This window comes from Dipteris shenzhenensis, chromosome 9, assembly GCF_047967505.1.
Source record: "Dipteris shenzhenensis isolate YYH24624 ecotype China chromosome 9, Dip_SZ_1.0, whole genome shotgun sequence".
NCBI lineage: Eukaryota > Viridiplantae > Streptophyta > Polypodiopsida > Gleicheniales > Dipteridaceae > Dipteris > Dipteris shenzhenensis.
In genome coordinates this window covers 45,091,298-45,105,013 of record NC_141604.1, presented here as the reverse complement: position 1 = coordinate 45,105,013, position 13,716 = coordinate 45,091,298, and the positions used below count along the sequence as shown (strand labels likewise).

The 13,716-nt window shown below is 38.9% G+C and overlaps 1 protein-coding gene across 1 annotated transcript; it reads right to left on the bottom strand.

Moving 5' to 3' along the window:
- Positions 1 to 6,734: 6,734 nt before the first annotated feature.
- Positions 6,735 to 9,451, bottom strand: LOC147898706 (cyclin-dependent kinase B1-1-like). The gene is made up of 8 exons (XM_087378833.1): positions 9,173 to 9,451; positions 8,591 to 8,741; positions 8,391 to 8,452; positions 8,151 to 8,262; positions 7,974 to 8,067; positions 7,785 to 7,854; positions 7,438 to 7,576; positions 6,735 to 7,259 (listed from the first exon to the last, which is right to left on the bottom strand). Exons 1-8 carry the CDS (start codon positions 9,367 to 9,369, stop codon positions 7,167 to 7,169), a joined length of 918 nt encoding a protein of 305 aa, XP_087234959.1. The 5' UTR covers positions 9,370 to 9,451; the 3' UTR covers positions 6,735 to 7,166.
- Between the last annotated feature and the right edge of the window lie 4,265 nt (positions 9,452 to 13,716).

The following is a 13,716-nucleotide window of genomic DNA, read 5'->3' as shown; positions in this document are numbered from 1 at the left end:
GGCCAAATGCACCATTATGTGAAGGATCTTCTTTAAAAAAACATACATGTGATGCCAGATTGCTCATTGGTATAGTGGGAATTGGTGTACTATGCATTCTACTGCACTCATAGTACTGCACTCATAGTATGATGATCGATTTATTGTTGATAAATGCAAACTTACCACCACCAGTAGAAGTAGTACTTGCTGCAAAGGCCATAAGTATAGGCAGTGAACTTAAAGGCAAATTATACGACCAAATAATGATCTTTGCAGTGGTAAAGAGACTAGTACTCTACGTATTTTCTAAATACTTTGCCGTTTTCGCTTTTATATTTTTAAGAGTACCTTTTTTGGCATTCTTTTCAACCTCAAAATTCTCTTTCAGATATGTATATATGCATGTATGAGTGTATGTATGATATTAACATCCATTCTTTTTTATCGCAAAGATTGCATGCTTGCTTTATGTTTACAATAAAAGTCTATTCTCTTAAGACTCTACTGTTGGCTTTAAACTTCCATTACAAGTCTATTCTTTTCAAACTCTATTGCTTACAATTCCCTTTGCTTTGGAGGGAAGCATCCTATTATTGGTGGGACTCGTTCTCTTTTTGGTTGAACTCTTCTTTCATCTATTTTCCTAGAAGTATAGTCCTATGACAAATTGCTATGATTTATTACACATCATAGCAATTTTGATTGGATACTATTGGATTGTAAGATAGGCTTGCTTTGGAGACCAATCCAAGGTTTTTGAGTTTATCATGCTCCTAATTTTGAGGCTCATGGGATAATATATGCTATGAGCTCATGCACTTCATTGCTAGCGCAACCCATGTATCTTGAGAATATCAACTTTGATATTGCCATTGACTCTTTAAAATTAGCTATTCGCAAGTCACATGGTTGGATCTAGCGATAATATGTACAATACGATCAATTTGCTATTGGTGGACAATATGGTACATTAAAAAACCTCTATCTTTAATGTACCATATTGGTGGACAATATGGTACATTAAAAAACCTAAATACTCTGTATAATTGATGTTTACCTCATGCTTTAACTTGCACTCTCAGTAGTAACCCAATTTCTATGTGGTATAGGGAGATATAGGTGTTTTCTAATTCACCAATTGAGGCATGCCTACACCAATAGTATTAAAGTGGGCTTGAGTAGCCTCACTACTTGGAGATGCGATGTTGGAACTATCACCCATAAATTTCCAAGTTTAGAAAATAAAAAAGCCTTTCCAAATTATTCCTTTTCACTTTTTTCCATTTGTCTCTAGTTGATCAAGCGACTACAATTGCCCCTAGAGCACACACTTTGGCCAATATTTGGATGGATTCTATAAATACCTTGATGACCAATTGTGGGAGCATGCAAGGTTCTCCTTGAGCAACTTCCATGAAGAGGATTTTTTTCTTAGTGAGTGGAAGGGATCCCCTTTCTTCTTGGAGTCCATCGTAAGGTTGAGGTGGCACTTTCAATGTAAACCTTAGTGTTTGTCGAGCTGTTTTTTATGAACTCTTGTTTGCCATTTGGGCGTGTTGTTTTTCACGCTAAGCATGATGTATTCTGCCACCATGAACATTGATCTTGGGGCTTCTTTCATACATATTAGAAGTCTTTTCATTGAAAAATAAATGTGAGAGAACCCAAAAAAGAAATTAAAGAAAGAGCTAGGTTTTCCCATCCATAGGTAGAAATAGGTAGTCCTATTCATATGGCAAAGTGTAATAGATGAATTTACAAAACCAAGTAGGTGATCCCTTATATGAGGAGAAACTCCATATTTCTCCTCATGATAAATTTGCATCTCTTTTTAGCATAACTATGCAACATGCTCTTTCCCTCACCCTTGTCCTCTCATGACTTATTTATGGTCCACCTTACCCCAACACCCTACAAGGTGTAGGAGCTATGGACTACAATGTTGCCAAATGAAGAGCGTTTGGGGCTCTATAAGCCTTTAGGAAACCTAAAAATCTTATCGCCAGTGAAAGCATACCGTCACCGACAAAAATGATAATACCACTAGTGAAGGCATATACCTTGAGGGTAATAACACTATTACTAGTTGTAATAGCTCATTAGCTCATTGGTATGGACAATATTAACACAATTGTGCTCTTGTTGTTGATAATATGAAACTTACCAGTGGTATACATATTTGTTTTATCAATTATTTTTTCAGTTTAGGAACATCATGATGTTATTCTAAGTGAGCAATGGGAGTGAAAATGACAATGATGAATGATGCATTAATGCAAGCATGACAACATTAATGAAATCTTGGTGCTATTTTTGCACTACACAGATACTACGATCAATGGGTAGTTCCATGTTAAAAAAAGTAAAAAAGAACCCACCCATCTATGCTAGCATCGATCAATTTGGCTTTTCTCCGCTCTTCAATCACACTGCCTTTTTCCTCTTATTTTTCTCTCTTGGGCAATGATAGTATCAGCTGGTATATCTTTAGTTCGCGAATCAAGACCGTCTTGGGGCCCTCCAACCAATATCTTCTAGAGAGGATATACAAAGAGATGGAGATTGATATACAAACAGATGGAGATTGAGAGTCTTTGAGTGGGATTGTAGACCTTAGGTGGATCCTCATAGAGTCAGAGGTGAGGACAAGGTGAATGGGTAGGGTTGTGAGGGACGTGGTCATGGGCATCATGCTCCAAAGTATGCTCTCTACTTGGTCATGTGCACTCCCTAGTTGGTAGCCTTGAGCATCACACCCCAAAGGCTTCTCCCTAGTTGGTAGCCTTGAGTCATGTGCATTCCCCTCATAATGAATACAAGGATGCCATGATGAGATTTTTGCAAGGCTATTACCAAAACAAGGAGGTTATAAAGTAGATGAAGAATGAGTTCCCGCTGTAAAAGCCTTTAATTGTAAGCTAATGCTCAACAAAATGATGCAAATACTTAATAAGCATTAGAGATAAGGCATTCGAGAGGTGAATTAAAGATCATGACCCAAAGCCACTCACATGCATCTCCAATGATTAGAAGGTTTCCAAGAAAGAGTGGAAAAAGAACCCATACTTTAATGAGGAATAAAAGGATGTAAATATGTTGTGATGTCTTCTTGATGTAGAAGTAAGAATTAAAATCTGCTAATGAATACGCATATTGAAAATCTGCTAATGAATACGCATATTGAAAATTTGATGTCTTGGTAATCCATACAAGGATTTGAGTGATTTGCAAGCTTCTTGTTGTTGAGCTTTGAAAACATAAGATTTGGGCAATATTGCATGTCGATTTCTACATATAGATAACCATTTAAATAAGCCCCTTTTTAAAGTGTGATGCTAAAGAATATCTATTCTAATAGTTTGTTTGCACCATATTCTTGTGCATAAAAGTCTAGCTTTATTCAATTTAACTCGATGAACCCACTTGCATCTAATGGGCTTTTTCTTAGCTAGAAGATCAACTAAAAACAAAGTTTGATGATTTTTTGACGAGAGCATTGTACTCTTCATTAATGGCGTATTGCCTGCCATTCAAGTCCTTGAATTACTTCATTCAAAGGGAGGGGTTCATCATCTATTTCCATATATTTTTCCATGTGTCTTGTAAGTCCACCTTTCTAGTACTTTTATTTTATGAGAAGGTCTTCTACCATTTGTAGTGGAACTTTTTAATTTTGTAGTGTCAACAATTGCTTGCATTTTGTATTTGCCTTTTGCTTTCTCTTGTCACTATGGCTTGAGCATTGCTTAATTGTGCTAGCAAGTTGATTCTTTGAATCACTAGATTTGATGATAATGCCAATACAGAGACTATTATAGGCTAACAAATGTAACATGAAATTTTATCAACAATAAAATTATGGACATGATTAATCTTTCTTAATTAGATCATACAGTAACCTATATATACCTTGCATATGTGGAGAGTAGCCAGGTCTTGAAAAGAGCCAAAGATTGATCGATATTTCATTTGCATTCGTCCAGTCCATTCTTGTGTTTATAGTCTTTGTTGCACTTTAAGATTCCTAGGATCCTTTGCCTAGGATTTGGTTGTCTCTAATCAAATCAAAATGTTTTATAAAGAAAGGAGAGTCGTTCCTAATAAAATATGTGCATATTACAGTACAAGGTAGAAAGACAAATACTCCAAAATGACTAAATAAGGACTTATTTCCTATGAATGCTTCCTCTATCCTCATGTTCTTATAGGATCATAGCCTTTGTTGCACTTTAAAATTCCTAGGATTTGGCTATCTCAAATCAAATCAAAATGTTTTATAAAGAAAAGAGGGTTGTTCCTAAGCTCATCTAAAATATGTGCATATTACAGTACAAGGTAGAAAGACACATACTCCCAAATGCTTCTTGTATGCTCATGTTCTTATAGGATCATTTTCAGACATATGTTCATCACATAAGCTATTATTTCACAAGTTTTTATCCGATACATCCTAGGAAGTTGCAACAAGCATACACCATGAATACTGTTTTGTTTTGATAATCCAACCTATTGTTCCACAAGGGATTTGAAACCCTTAAATATAGTAAGAGCATTAGATTTTTATTTCAAGTAATAAATATTTTGTATGTGATGAAGTATAATGGTGTATCTATTGACAGAGGAGAAGCGTGACCCCATATGACTGAATGATAGCTCTAGAGAACATCTAAGCTCCTAGAGTTAAAACTGCAAACAATCGCTCTCAAATCTTTAATTAGTTTTTTAAAACTTCCAAAACTAAAAGTTAAAAAATTTACCACAACTATGTGAGACTTGTGTTGCTAAAAGCATAATCAAAGTATTTGTTTCCCATTCAAAGGATCACAATATTTAGCATCATACATGCCCATTGCTTGTGTTAGTTGTACTTTTTAATGCATTTTACTTGTATCCTCATAAAGTAATATTAATAGAGGGGTTTTTTAGAACTATTAAAAGTAAAAATAAAAAAATAATCATGAGCAACTTAGGGGGGAGGGGGGTTTCAGTGAATGAGGTGAGGACTAAGCCTCATGAGAGTCAAGGCGAAAAAGGGAATTTTCAATTAAAATGAGAATAAAGATGAGATTTATCTCATCATAATGCAAGGATGTGAAATTGGAGATGTGAAATGCATGACGTCAACTCAACATTGGCATGGGAAAGATTGTATTTGAGGAGAGAATTTTATTGCTACACAAAGGACACGAATGTATAGTGGTAACTAGTAGGATGGTGATTTGAGAAGTTCTCATCTTATGAGGTATCAATACTCCAATGCGGTATCAAAGCCTCGTTACAATATGGTCTAATGATGCTAAGAAAATCGAGTTTCCTCTCAAGCAAGAGAAAGCTAGTCTTTTCAAAAGCTCATTGATTCATAAATGATTATATAGCCAGATGCCCAACCAAGTTCAAGGCGATTGGCAACTTGTACAATTCCAACTATCCATTATAGAAGATGAAGTTTTGGAGTCACTTAATTATTAAAGGTGTTTAGAAAATTACATTTGAATGGAGGTTGATGAGACCAAGGGACCTTAAAAGTGCCACCAAAGTGATAGCTACTATGACAAGTAGTTGAGCAGTATTTTGAATGTTGTCCTTCTGTCTCTAGCCAAAACTTCATTAGGATATGTTGGGTTGAACAATGAAGTATGAATACAATGTCTTTACAACATTAAGATAGAATCATCAATACTCCAATGCAGTATCAAAGCCTCGTTACAATATGGTCTAAATGATACTAAGAAAATCGAGTTTCCTTTCAAGCTAGATTCCCAACCAAGTTCAAGGAGATTGGCAACTTGTACAATTCCAACTATCCATTATAGAAGATGAAGTTTTGGAGTCACTTAATTATTAAAGGTGTATAGAAAATTACATTTGAATGGAGGTTGACGAGACCAAGGGACCTTAAAAGTGCCACCAAAGTGATAGCTACTATGACAAGTAGTTGAGCAGTATTTTGAATGTTGTCCTTCTGTCTCTAGCCAAAACTTCATTAGGATATGTTGGGTTGAACAATGAAGTATGAATACAAGGTCTTTACAACATCAAGATAGAATCATCAATACTCCAATGCAGTATCAAAGCCTTGTTACAATATGGTCTAAATGATACTAAGAAAATCGAGTTTCCTTTGAAGCTAGAGGAAAGCTAGTCTTTTCAAAAAGCTCAACCAAGTTCAAGGAGATTGGCAACCTCTACAATTCCAACTATCCATTATAGAAGATGAAGTTTTGGAGTCACTTAGTTATCAAACGTGTTTAGAAATTTACATTCGAATGGAGGTTGATGAGACCAAGGGACCTTAAAAGTGCCACCAAAGTGATAGCTACTATGACAAGAAGTAGAGTAATACTTCGAATTTTACCCTTCTGTCTCTAGCCAAAACTCAAATTAAGATGGAATCATGAAGTATGAATACAATGTCTTTACAACATCAAGAATCATTTCAAATTGCCAAATTAGCATCATGACCATGATTGCAAGACGGAGGTTACGTCAATAGCAAAAGGTGAAAGTGTTCAGAGAATACTTGTGAATAGTTGGTTGAAAAATGATCCCTCCTAGATTGCTAAACTTGTGAAATAGCTCCCTCCTATATATAGGTAGGAGTTCCTTAAAAGTAATAGCAAAGCCAACCATTTACAGCAACTTCTCAAGTGTCAAGTGGGATTAAAACTTTCAAAAGGCCTTTTAAGAGACCTCTTACCATGAGAATTGAGGAGTTAGCATTTAAAAAAACAATTCTTTTCAAGTAAGTTTTATTCTATTAAGCCCAACCCCCAGATAAGTACTTTCCACTTAAGTTTTGTAATCTTTGGAAGACGTTGAAGTGACTTACGTCTGACAATACTCATATCTACTGCAGCTAAACAGCAGTCGGTATTGTCCTTCTTTCCTCGACACAAACCACAACCCAGAGAAAAACAAAGCATAAATACAGATCTCTTTAGTAAAATACTGATCAAAATGGCAATCTGAAGTGCAAACCGTAGTCAGTGGGTCTGATTCTAGGGATGGAGATACATCCTGATCTTTCTTTCCTCTTGCATAAACCACAACCCAGCAGCAAAGCATAAAGACAGATCTCTGTAGCAAAAAAGTGATTCAACTGGCAATCTGTTGGGTCTGATACTAGGGATGGAGATACATCCTCAAGTATCACGTTTGGTCAATCCCATGCAACATTGGGACTTTTAAAATTGTGACTTATCAAGATCATCGAAGTAAGGATGATGCATAGCTGCCTTTGCAGAAATCCTCTTGCAGGGATCGCACTGCAGCATCTTCTGCGAAGCATCACATGATACAGAACGTGATTTTCTGTCTATCCATTTCAAATGCATTTTCAGAATGATACAGCATCTTAAACCACAATTCGGGGCATTATTAGAATGATACAGAACGGCATTCTATCAATCCATTTAAAATCATAAGCAAACATCAGATGATGAATTAAATACTCACGGCTAGCAGATCCACTCCCTTTTCGTCAAGACTGGGCACAGCCCTGGAAATGTCTGCGGCTTGCCACTGCGGATAGTCGTGCCAATCCCTCAATTTGCTCACGCCCGGCCAGGTCTCCTCGCTGGGCGTCCCCAGCAACCTTCACACGATTGTGATAAATCGATGTTATCAAAGCATAAAATCTAATTCTTCACTAAGGATGAAGAGGCAGGCAATGTTAGCAGCGATGGGGTTAAAACGAATGCGTTCAAAACGAATATGTGCTTAATAAGGACAAACGGTGTTATCAGAGCGAACACGCCATCAGGGTCTAAAAACAAAATCAGGTCCTTGAATGCCGAGATTACTTGAATATATGTAGAAGTTGCTGGAGTTCTGAATCGCCGGGGAAAAGAGGCTGTCTGCGGGATAATTCAGCTATAAAAGAAATCGTTCCAATCGTTAGCAGATGCAAGCTTAATCCTTCACAATCCGTTTCCTCCCTTCCAACTGACTACGAAATGATAAATCACCTCGCTGACCCTTGAACAACCTACCAAAAATGCATCCAACAGACCAGATGTCAACGGGAGTTGAGTAATGAGTAGCTCCTAGCAGCACTTCGGGAGCTCGATACCACAGCGTTACTATCTGCAAAAAAACACGTGGAAAAAGGTTGAAGCGACCCAAAATTTGTGAAAAGATCCGACTCGAAATGCAGGGAAACACAGTACCTCGTGCGTGTAGCTCTTCAATGGGACGGTGAATGCTCGGCCAAGCCCAAGATCCGCGATCTTCAGCAGACCCCTTTCTTTGTCTACCAGCAGGTTTTGTGGTTTCAGATCCCTGCGTTAGTAGTGAGTTACTTTCTACCTAATGATCGGAAAATCTGCTCCAATTCAACTGATCGCTAACCAGAACATGATAGAAGCTTGCTCTTGCTATCCATATGGGCTACTCCGTAATTCACAAACCTGTGCATGACACCATGGCTGTGACAGTGGGCTACTCCTTTGCATAATTGATACATGAAGCTCTGCGTGCATCCGAGCAAGGGCGCGCATGGTATGATATATAATTCCAGAGCTTCGCAACTACTTGGTTTTCAGAATTTCTGAGTATAAATAGTTGTGTAGTTCGAATTTGTGAGCTTCTGTAATACAATTGAACGGACCTGAATAAGTTTCACTGGCAATGGATTCCGGGTGCCGTTACTACTACGACCATGAAGGTCCATGTACTTCTTCAGATCTGTGTCCATGTATTCAAATACCAGGTACAGAAGCGGCTTGCCCTTCTTCTCAACGTGCTCTACGCACAGCAGCCTGCAAACAATGGAAGGAAGCAGTAAAGCAGCTAGCTGGGAAGGTGCTCTTTCCCCATCTGGCCAATCTAAATGAAGAGGTTCACTCGAGCTCAACAAGAACGAGATTTTTCTGCTCGGCTCTCTGTTGATCCGTTTCCTGTTCTTCCCCTAAGGTCGAGAAACCCAGATTCGTAGAAATTTCACTCTTTCGTGCTCCAAGTGACATAAGCATGTTGTTTAAAACGAGTACATCCAACCGATTGGGTTGCTTGCGAAAATGGAAGTAACAGGACACCACAGTTTGTGTGGGCAAGCATTTTAGTGGAAACATTGAGCTTGAAAACGGCCTCATATTCAAGGTCAGATAATTACGATATTGCACAACATCGTTGGATCAACAACAACAACCAATCTGTGACATGAGGGGGGGGGGGGGGGAAACGTCCGGACCTGACGACGTAGATGCTTTGGGAGAGCATTTGCAGGAGCGAAATCTCGCGGAGAGCGGTAGAGGGGACGCCCTCCTCTTCCATCTCGAGGCGGGTCTTCTTCAAGGCAACCAAGCGACCGGTAGTTTTGTCACGGGCCTTGTAAACTTTACCGTAAGTACCTTCTCCGACTTTCTCAAGCTTCTCGTAATTCTCCATAGCGATGAAAAGATGGAAAAGAGTGGGAGAGAGGCAAGGAAGGCAATGAGAGATGGCGATGGATGCAATGCAAGCAGGAGCTTCGAAGTTCGAAAAAGAAGACGAAGAATTGAGTTCAAATGAGAGTGTGTTTGTTTCCCGAGACTCTGAAACTAACCGTCCTCAGAGCCGTTGCCCTTTTTTTGACCGTTTTAGCTTTCGAATTTTGAAATCCCCCCCCCCCGGATGGTCGCTCACTCTGGTGGCTCACACACCAGCTCTGTCGGTCATCACGTTGCTAATTTTATCCCCCCCCCCCTTTTCTTTTGTGTCGCGGTTGGTGGAGATTGCAGTGGTGGGCGGCCTTCATCGGTCGCATCGTGTCAATGCCTGGGCCTCTCCCTCGTATTGGGCCAACTAGGATAGCCGACGGGTGGTGTGAATCCATCCTTAGAGCACGTGCATTCCCACAATAACAATCTGCCGAAAATGGCTGAAAATACACAAGCTGTTCATTGAGACGTCTCTACACAACGATGGTGATTCATAACATCCTGAGTTTTTGCAGCAACGCAGCAAAACTTGCCAAAATTCATTGCAAGGGATTTGCTCGCATCTCCCAAAAGTCTGTCCACCCTATTATCATGGCCACCTTCTCCAAAATCCCCAACATTAGGTGTGAAAATAGCGAGCTCCCTTACAACCAATGAAGAAGGCAAATTTCAAGGACGTAGTCTACTATGGCCTCCCACAGAAGTAGCGGCTCAAAATAATTAACATGGAAATGCCCTCTTATGAGGGTGCTCGCTTGCATTCCCTATTCGCGCAATGTGATTCGGGTCAAAGTTGAGGTAGCACCGACACCATTGTTAGCAGAAATTTTTCTTCCGGGCCACCAACTAGAATAAAGACGAGTCTCTCCAAGTCAACTAGTTTTTGCATCCCAAAACATACTCGTTTGCGAGAATTCACATCAACATCTTAACCGATTATAATTGTAGACGTTTCAATTATATTGCAAGTTAGTTTCTGGTTAGAATTTTAAATTTGTCAATTTGATTTCCATTAAAAAGGAAACCGGCTCGCTCAACTCCCCCCCCCCCCCCCCCGCTCAAACCCTACACTGGAACGCATTGCTACACCTACAAACTGGAGCATAGCAGATTGGTAGCTCTGCTCTGATCTTGTATTAATTGAATGCTACGTTAGGGAGATAAGTTGCTTCTCATGCAAATAGAACATTTGACTGGGAGCTCCACACACTCACATTAATTGAATGATGTTGTTTAAAGTGCAGGTGCTTCTTAGGAAAACCCCTACTTCCCAAGGGACTCACTATGTAAAAGACCTACATAGTACGTGCATTCAAGGGCCCATTATAAACACCCTTGGTTGATTACAAACTAGTTGTCTTTGTACCTTGAGCATGATTGTGGCTGAGAGCAATTGGCCTCCTTGCTCCATTTCGCTAGCCCATTACTCTTAGGCTTGCATGTTTACATGACTAGCCTAGAGTCAGTTTGAGCTATTCTAGCTCAGATTCAACCACTTGTCATGATTCTATTGGATATTGAGAAAGTGCTATCTTGCATATTCTTGAACGTGCTATCTTATATATACTTTAGCAGATCCCTTGCAAGCCACATAGTTCGATTACAAACTAGTTGTCTTTGTACCGTGAGCATGATTGTGGCTAAGAGCAATTGGCCTCCTTGCTCCATTTTTGTTGGCCCATTACTCTTAGGCTTGCATGTTTACATACTAGCCTAGAGTCAGTTTGAGCTATTCTAGCTCAGATTCAACCACTTGTCATGATTCTATTAGATATTGAGAAATCTAACAAAAGATTCAGATACTTATGAAAAGATTTGGATACTTATGAAAAGCACAACTATGAAAAGCGTTATGCTTTCGAAAACCAAAAGCACTGATTATATGTAGAATAACATTATAAAAACGTACTCAAACACACAACACAAGTTGTAGGTAGAGCAATTGTCAAACTCCAAATTCTAACCATGAATTGCTACAAATTCTAATCATGAATCACACTCAAACACATAGCGCAATTTGGAGTCAAAGCAATTGTCAAAATCCAAATTTTGATCGTGAATCCCTGCAAACTTTGATGGTGAAGTAGTTCAACCAAGCTATGAGTTTAGGTATTGCATCCAAGCTATGATCATCTATTATTGATGAAACCTCAATTATGTGTTCTAAATAGTAACCTGGGTTTCTAGAATGGGTTGGCATCGCGCATATGATGATTTCAAAAGAGCTTGATGCAGCAATGTAGAGCCTTGTAGTAGCAATCTTCGTCATGACGTTGGGAGAAAGAGGAAAGTTGGGCTTGAAGGTAGACAATTAGGTGGCCATGTAAGGCAGCAACAACACCAACCCCCCCATTATGTGTGATGCAGCTATGGTGAATGCGCCATGTGCGGGGTCTGGCTTCTCTAACCCCAACTCAAATCTATTTACACAAGCCAAAACCTGCATGAATATTTTGATGATCTGTGAGCATTCGTTTAGCCTGTTGAATCGAACAAGTTTCTTGGTAGCAAGATGTTGCTTCATTCGAGTGGGTGTCGCACCAATTACAAATTGAATTGTGGTTTGTATTATGGAACTAGAACTCCTTACAAATGATTACATAGGTGGGATGACTTTTTAGCTACTTTCGACCGGGTCAGACACTATCTCACGAACGCTTTCCTTTTCCCTTCCTCTCATCTCTTTCCATCTGGACATCGAACGTAAGCTAGTGAAAGAGATCGGTGATGGGGGGTCATATCGTAGCGTTTCCTTTATTACTTGTACTTCCAATCGTGCAATGAATTAGTTCCAGATAGGAATTCCATGGAAAAGTCTTACTATCTACAATCCGACACTATACTTGTTCCACATATGGAAACTGGTCGAGATCCTTATAGGTTAGTTTGCGATCGCATGGCCCAAATGCAAGGATGAAGAGCAAGGTTTTGGAAGTAGGAAAAGTGAAGCATAGGTAGGGTCGACAACAAAAAAGCCATCCAAGAATAATGAGGGAGGAGGTGGCTTCGGAAGTAAGGAAGAAGAAGTTGAATAAAGAGCTAAATTGTGTGGATTATGAAAGTTTGCTTAGGGAGGAAGATGACCATATGAAAAGCTCCATTGGAAATCAACACTAGTAGATGAAGAACTAGGTTGGAATTAGAGATCTCCATAGGTTGAAACTAGTCCACCAACACAAACAGACACATTGAATTATTTTCCATTACTAATGAGCCTATTTGTTGATCTTTATTGGATTAGTGCATCACTATCTACATGTGGGACCATCAAGAGACACAATCTTGGGAAGATAGAGGGCTACCTAAGTCGTGAGGCCTTGGTGTTACTTCTGGTAGGTGTTGTTTAATTAGGGTGTTTTGATAAATTGTGAGACTATTTCCACTATTATTGAGTCTCTTTGTTGCCTTCTAATGCAGGATTGAGATCATCGCTCGTCTCTAGCTAGCTTTCTTGGGCTACCTTGATTGTCTTATGTTGTTTAAACTATGCCAAGCAATTCTGAAGGCCTTCCATGTTTATTATGTAGTGAGCTCAATGCAAAGTTGGTGATAGAGAGAGCCACCAACTATATGTGTATGTGCATATTTGTGTGTGTGTGAAAGAGAAGCATATAGAAAAACTATACTGCAGAAAAGACAAGATGATAGGCAAAGAAATATTATTTTGAATACAAATCTGCGCAAAATGGGACAAAAACCCATACATATATAGTTGACAAAAACCCTTACATATATAGTTGACAAATTTAGCTCATGGAATGTCATGTTGAAATTGTTAGTTAGGAGTTCTTGGGATTGTAACTCAAACTCTAACCATTACTAGCTCTAAACTAACTTTGTACTATTCATATTATGAATGCAAACTTACAAAAAATGGACGTTAGGCTCACACTTAACACCTGGTACACCCAGTGGTGGGCAGCTTTGAAAAAGATGCACTTGAGCCCACCAAAGATAAAAAGGACATGCACATTCAAAACTTAAAGCATTGAAGAAAGAGAGTTCTTATTGTAACATAAATTTCTTAGAAATAGACACAAACATTTCTGCAAAAAAATTTGGTTGATTTTGAGCTTGGACCTCATTTTGAGGTTAGTGTGCAAAGTCGTTAGGCTAAGTTACAATTCTAGCCATGGCTATACTTTGATTTGTCAAAGACACAAGCTCATCTAGTAGCATGTTCTCAAAATCCTACGGAAATTATCCTAGGATTATTCCATTGCTAAGCAACCTATTGTTCAATTTCATAAGAAGCAAGTGCTTTCTTAAGCTCAATTGATTATGTTTTGCCAATTGGCCACAAAATGCAATCTGT

Excerpts from the sequence above, each read along its gene's own strand:
- LOC147898706 (XM_087378833.1), bottom strand. The coding sequence starts at position 9,369 with ATGGAGAATTACGAGAAGCTTGAGAAAGTCGGAGAAGGTACTTACGGT. Across the intron at positions 8,453-8,590 it reads TGCCAGTGAAACTTATTCAG|AGCTTCATGTATCAATTATG; the intron begins GTCCGTTCAATT and ends GGATGCACGCAG. Across the intron at positions 7,855-7,973 it reads GTCTGTTGGATGCATTTTTG|CTGAATTATCCCGCAGACAG; the intron begins GTAGGTTGTTCA and ends TTTCTTTTATAG.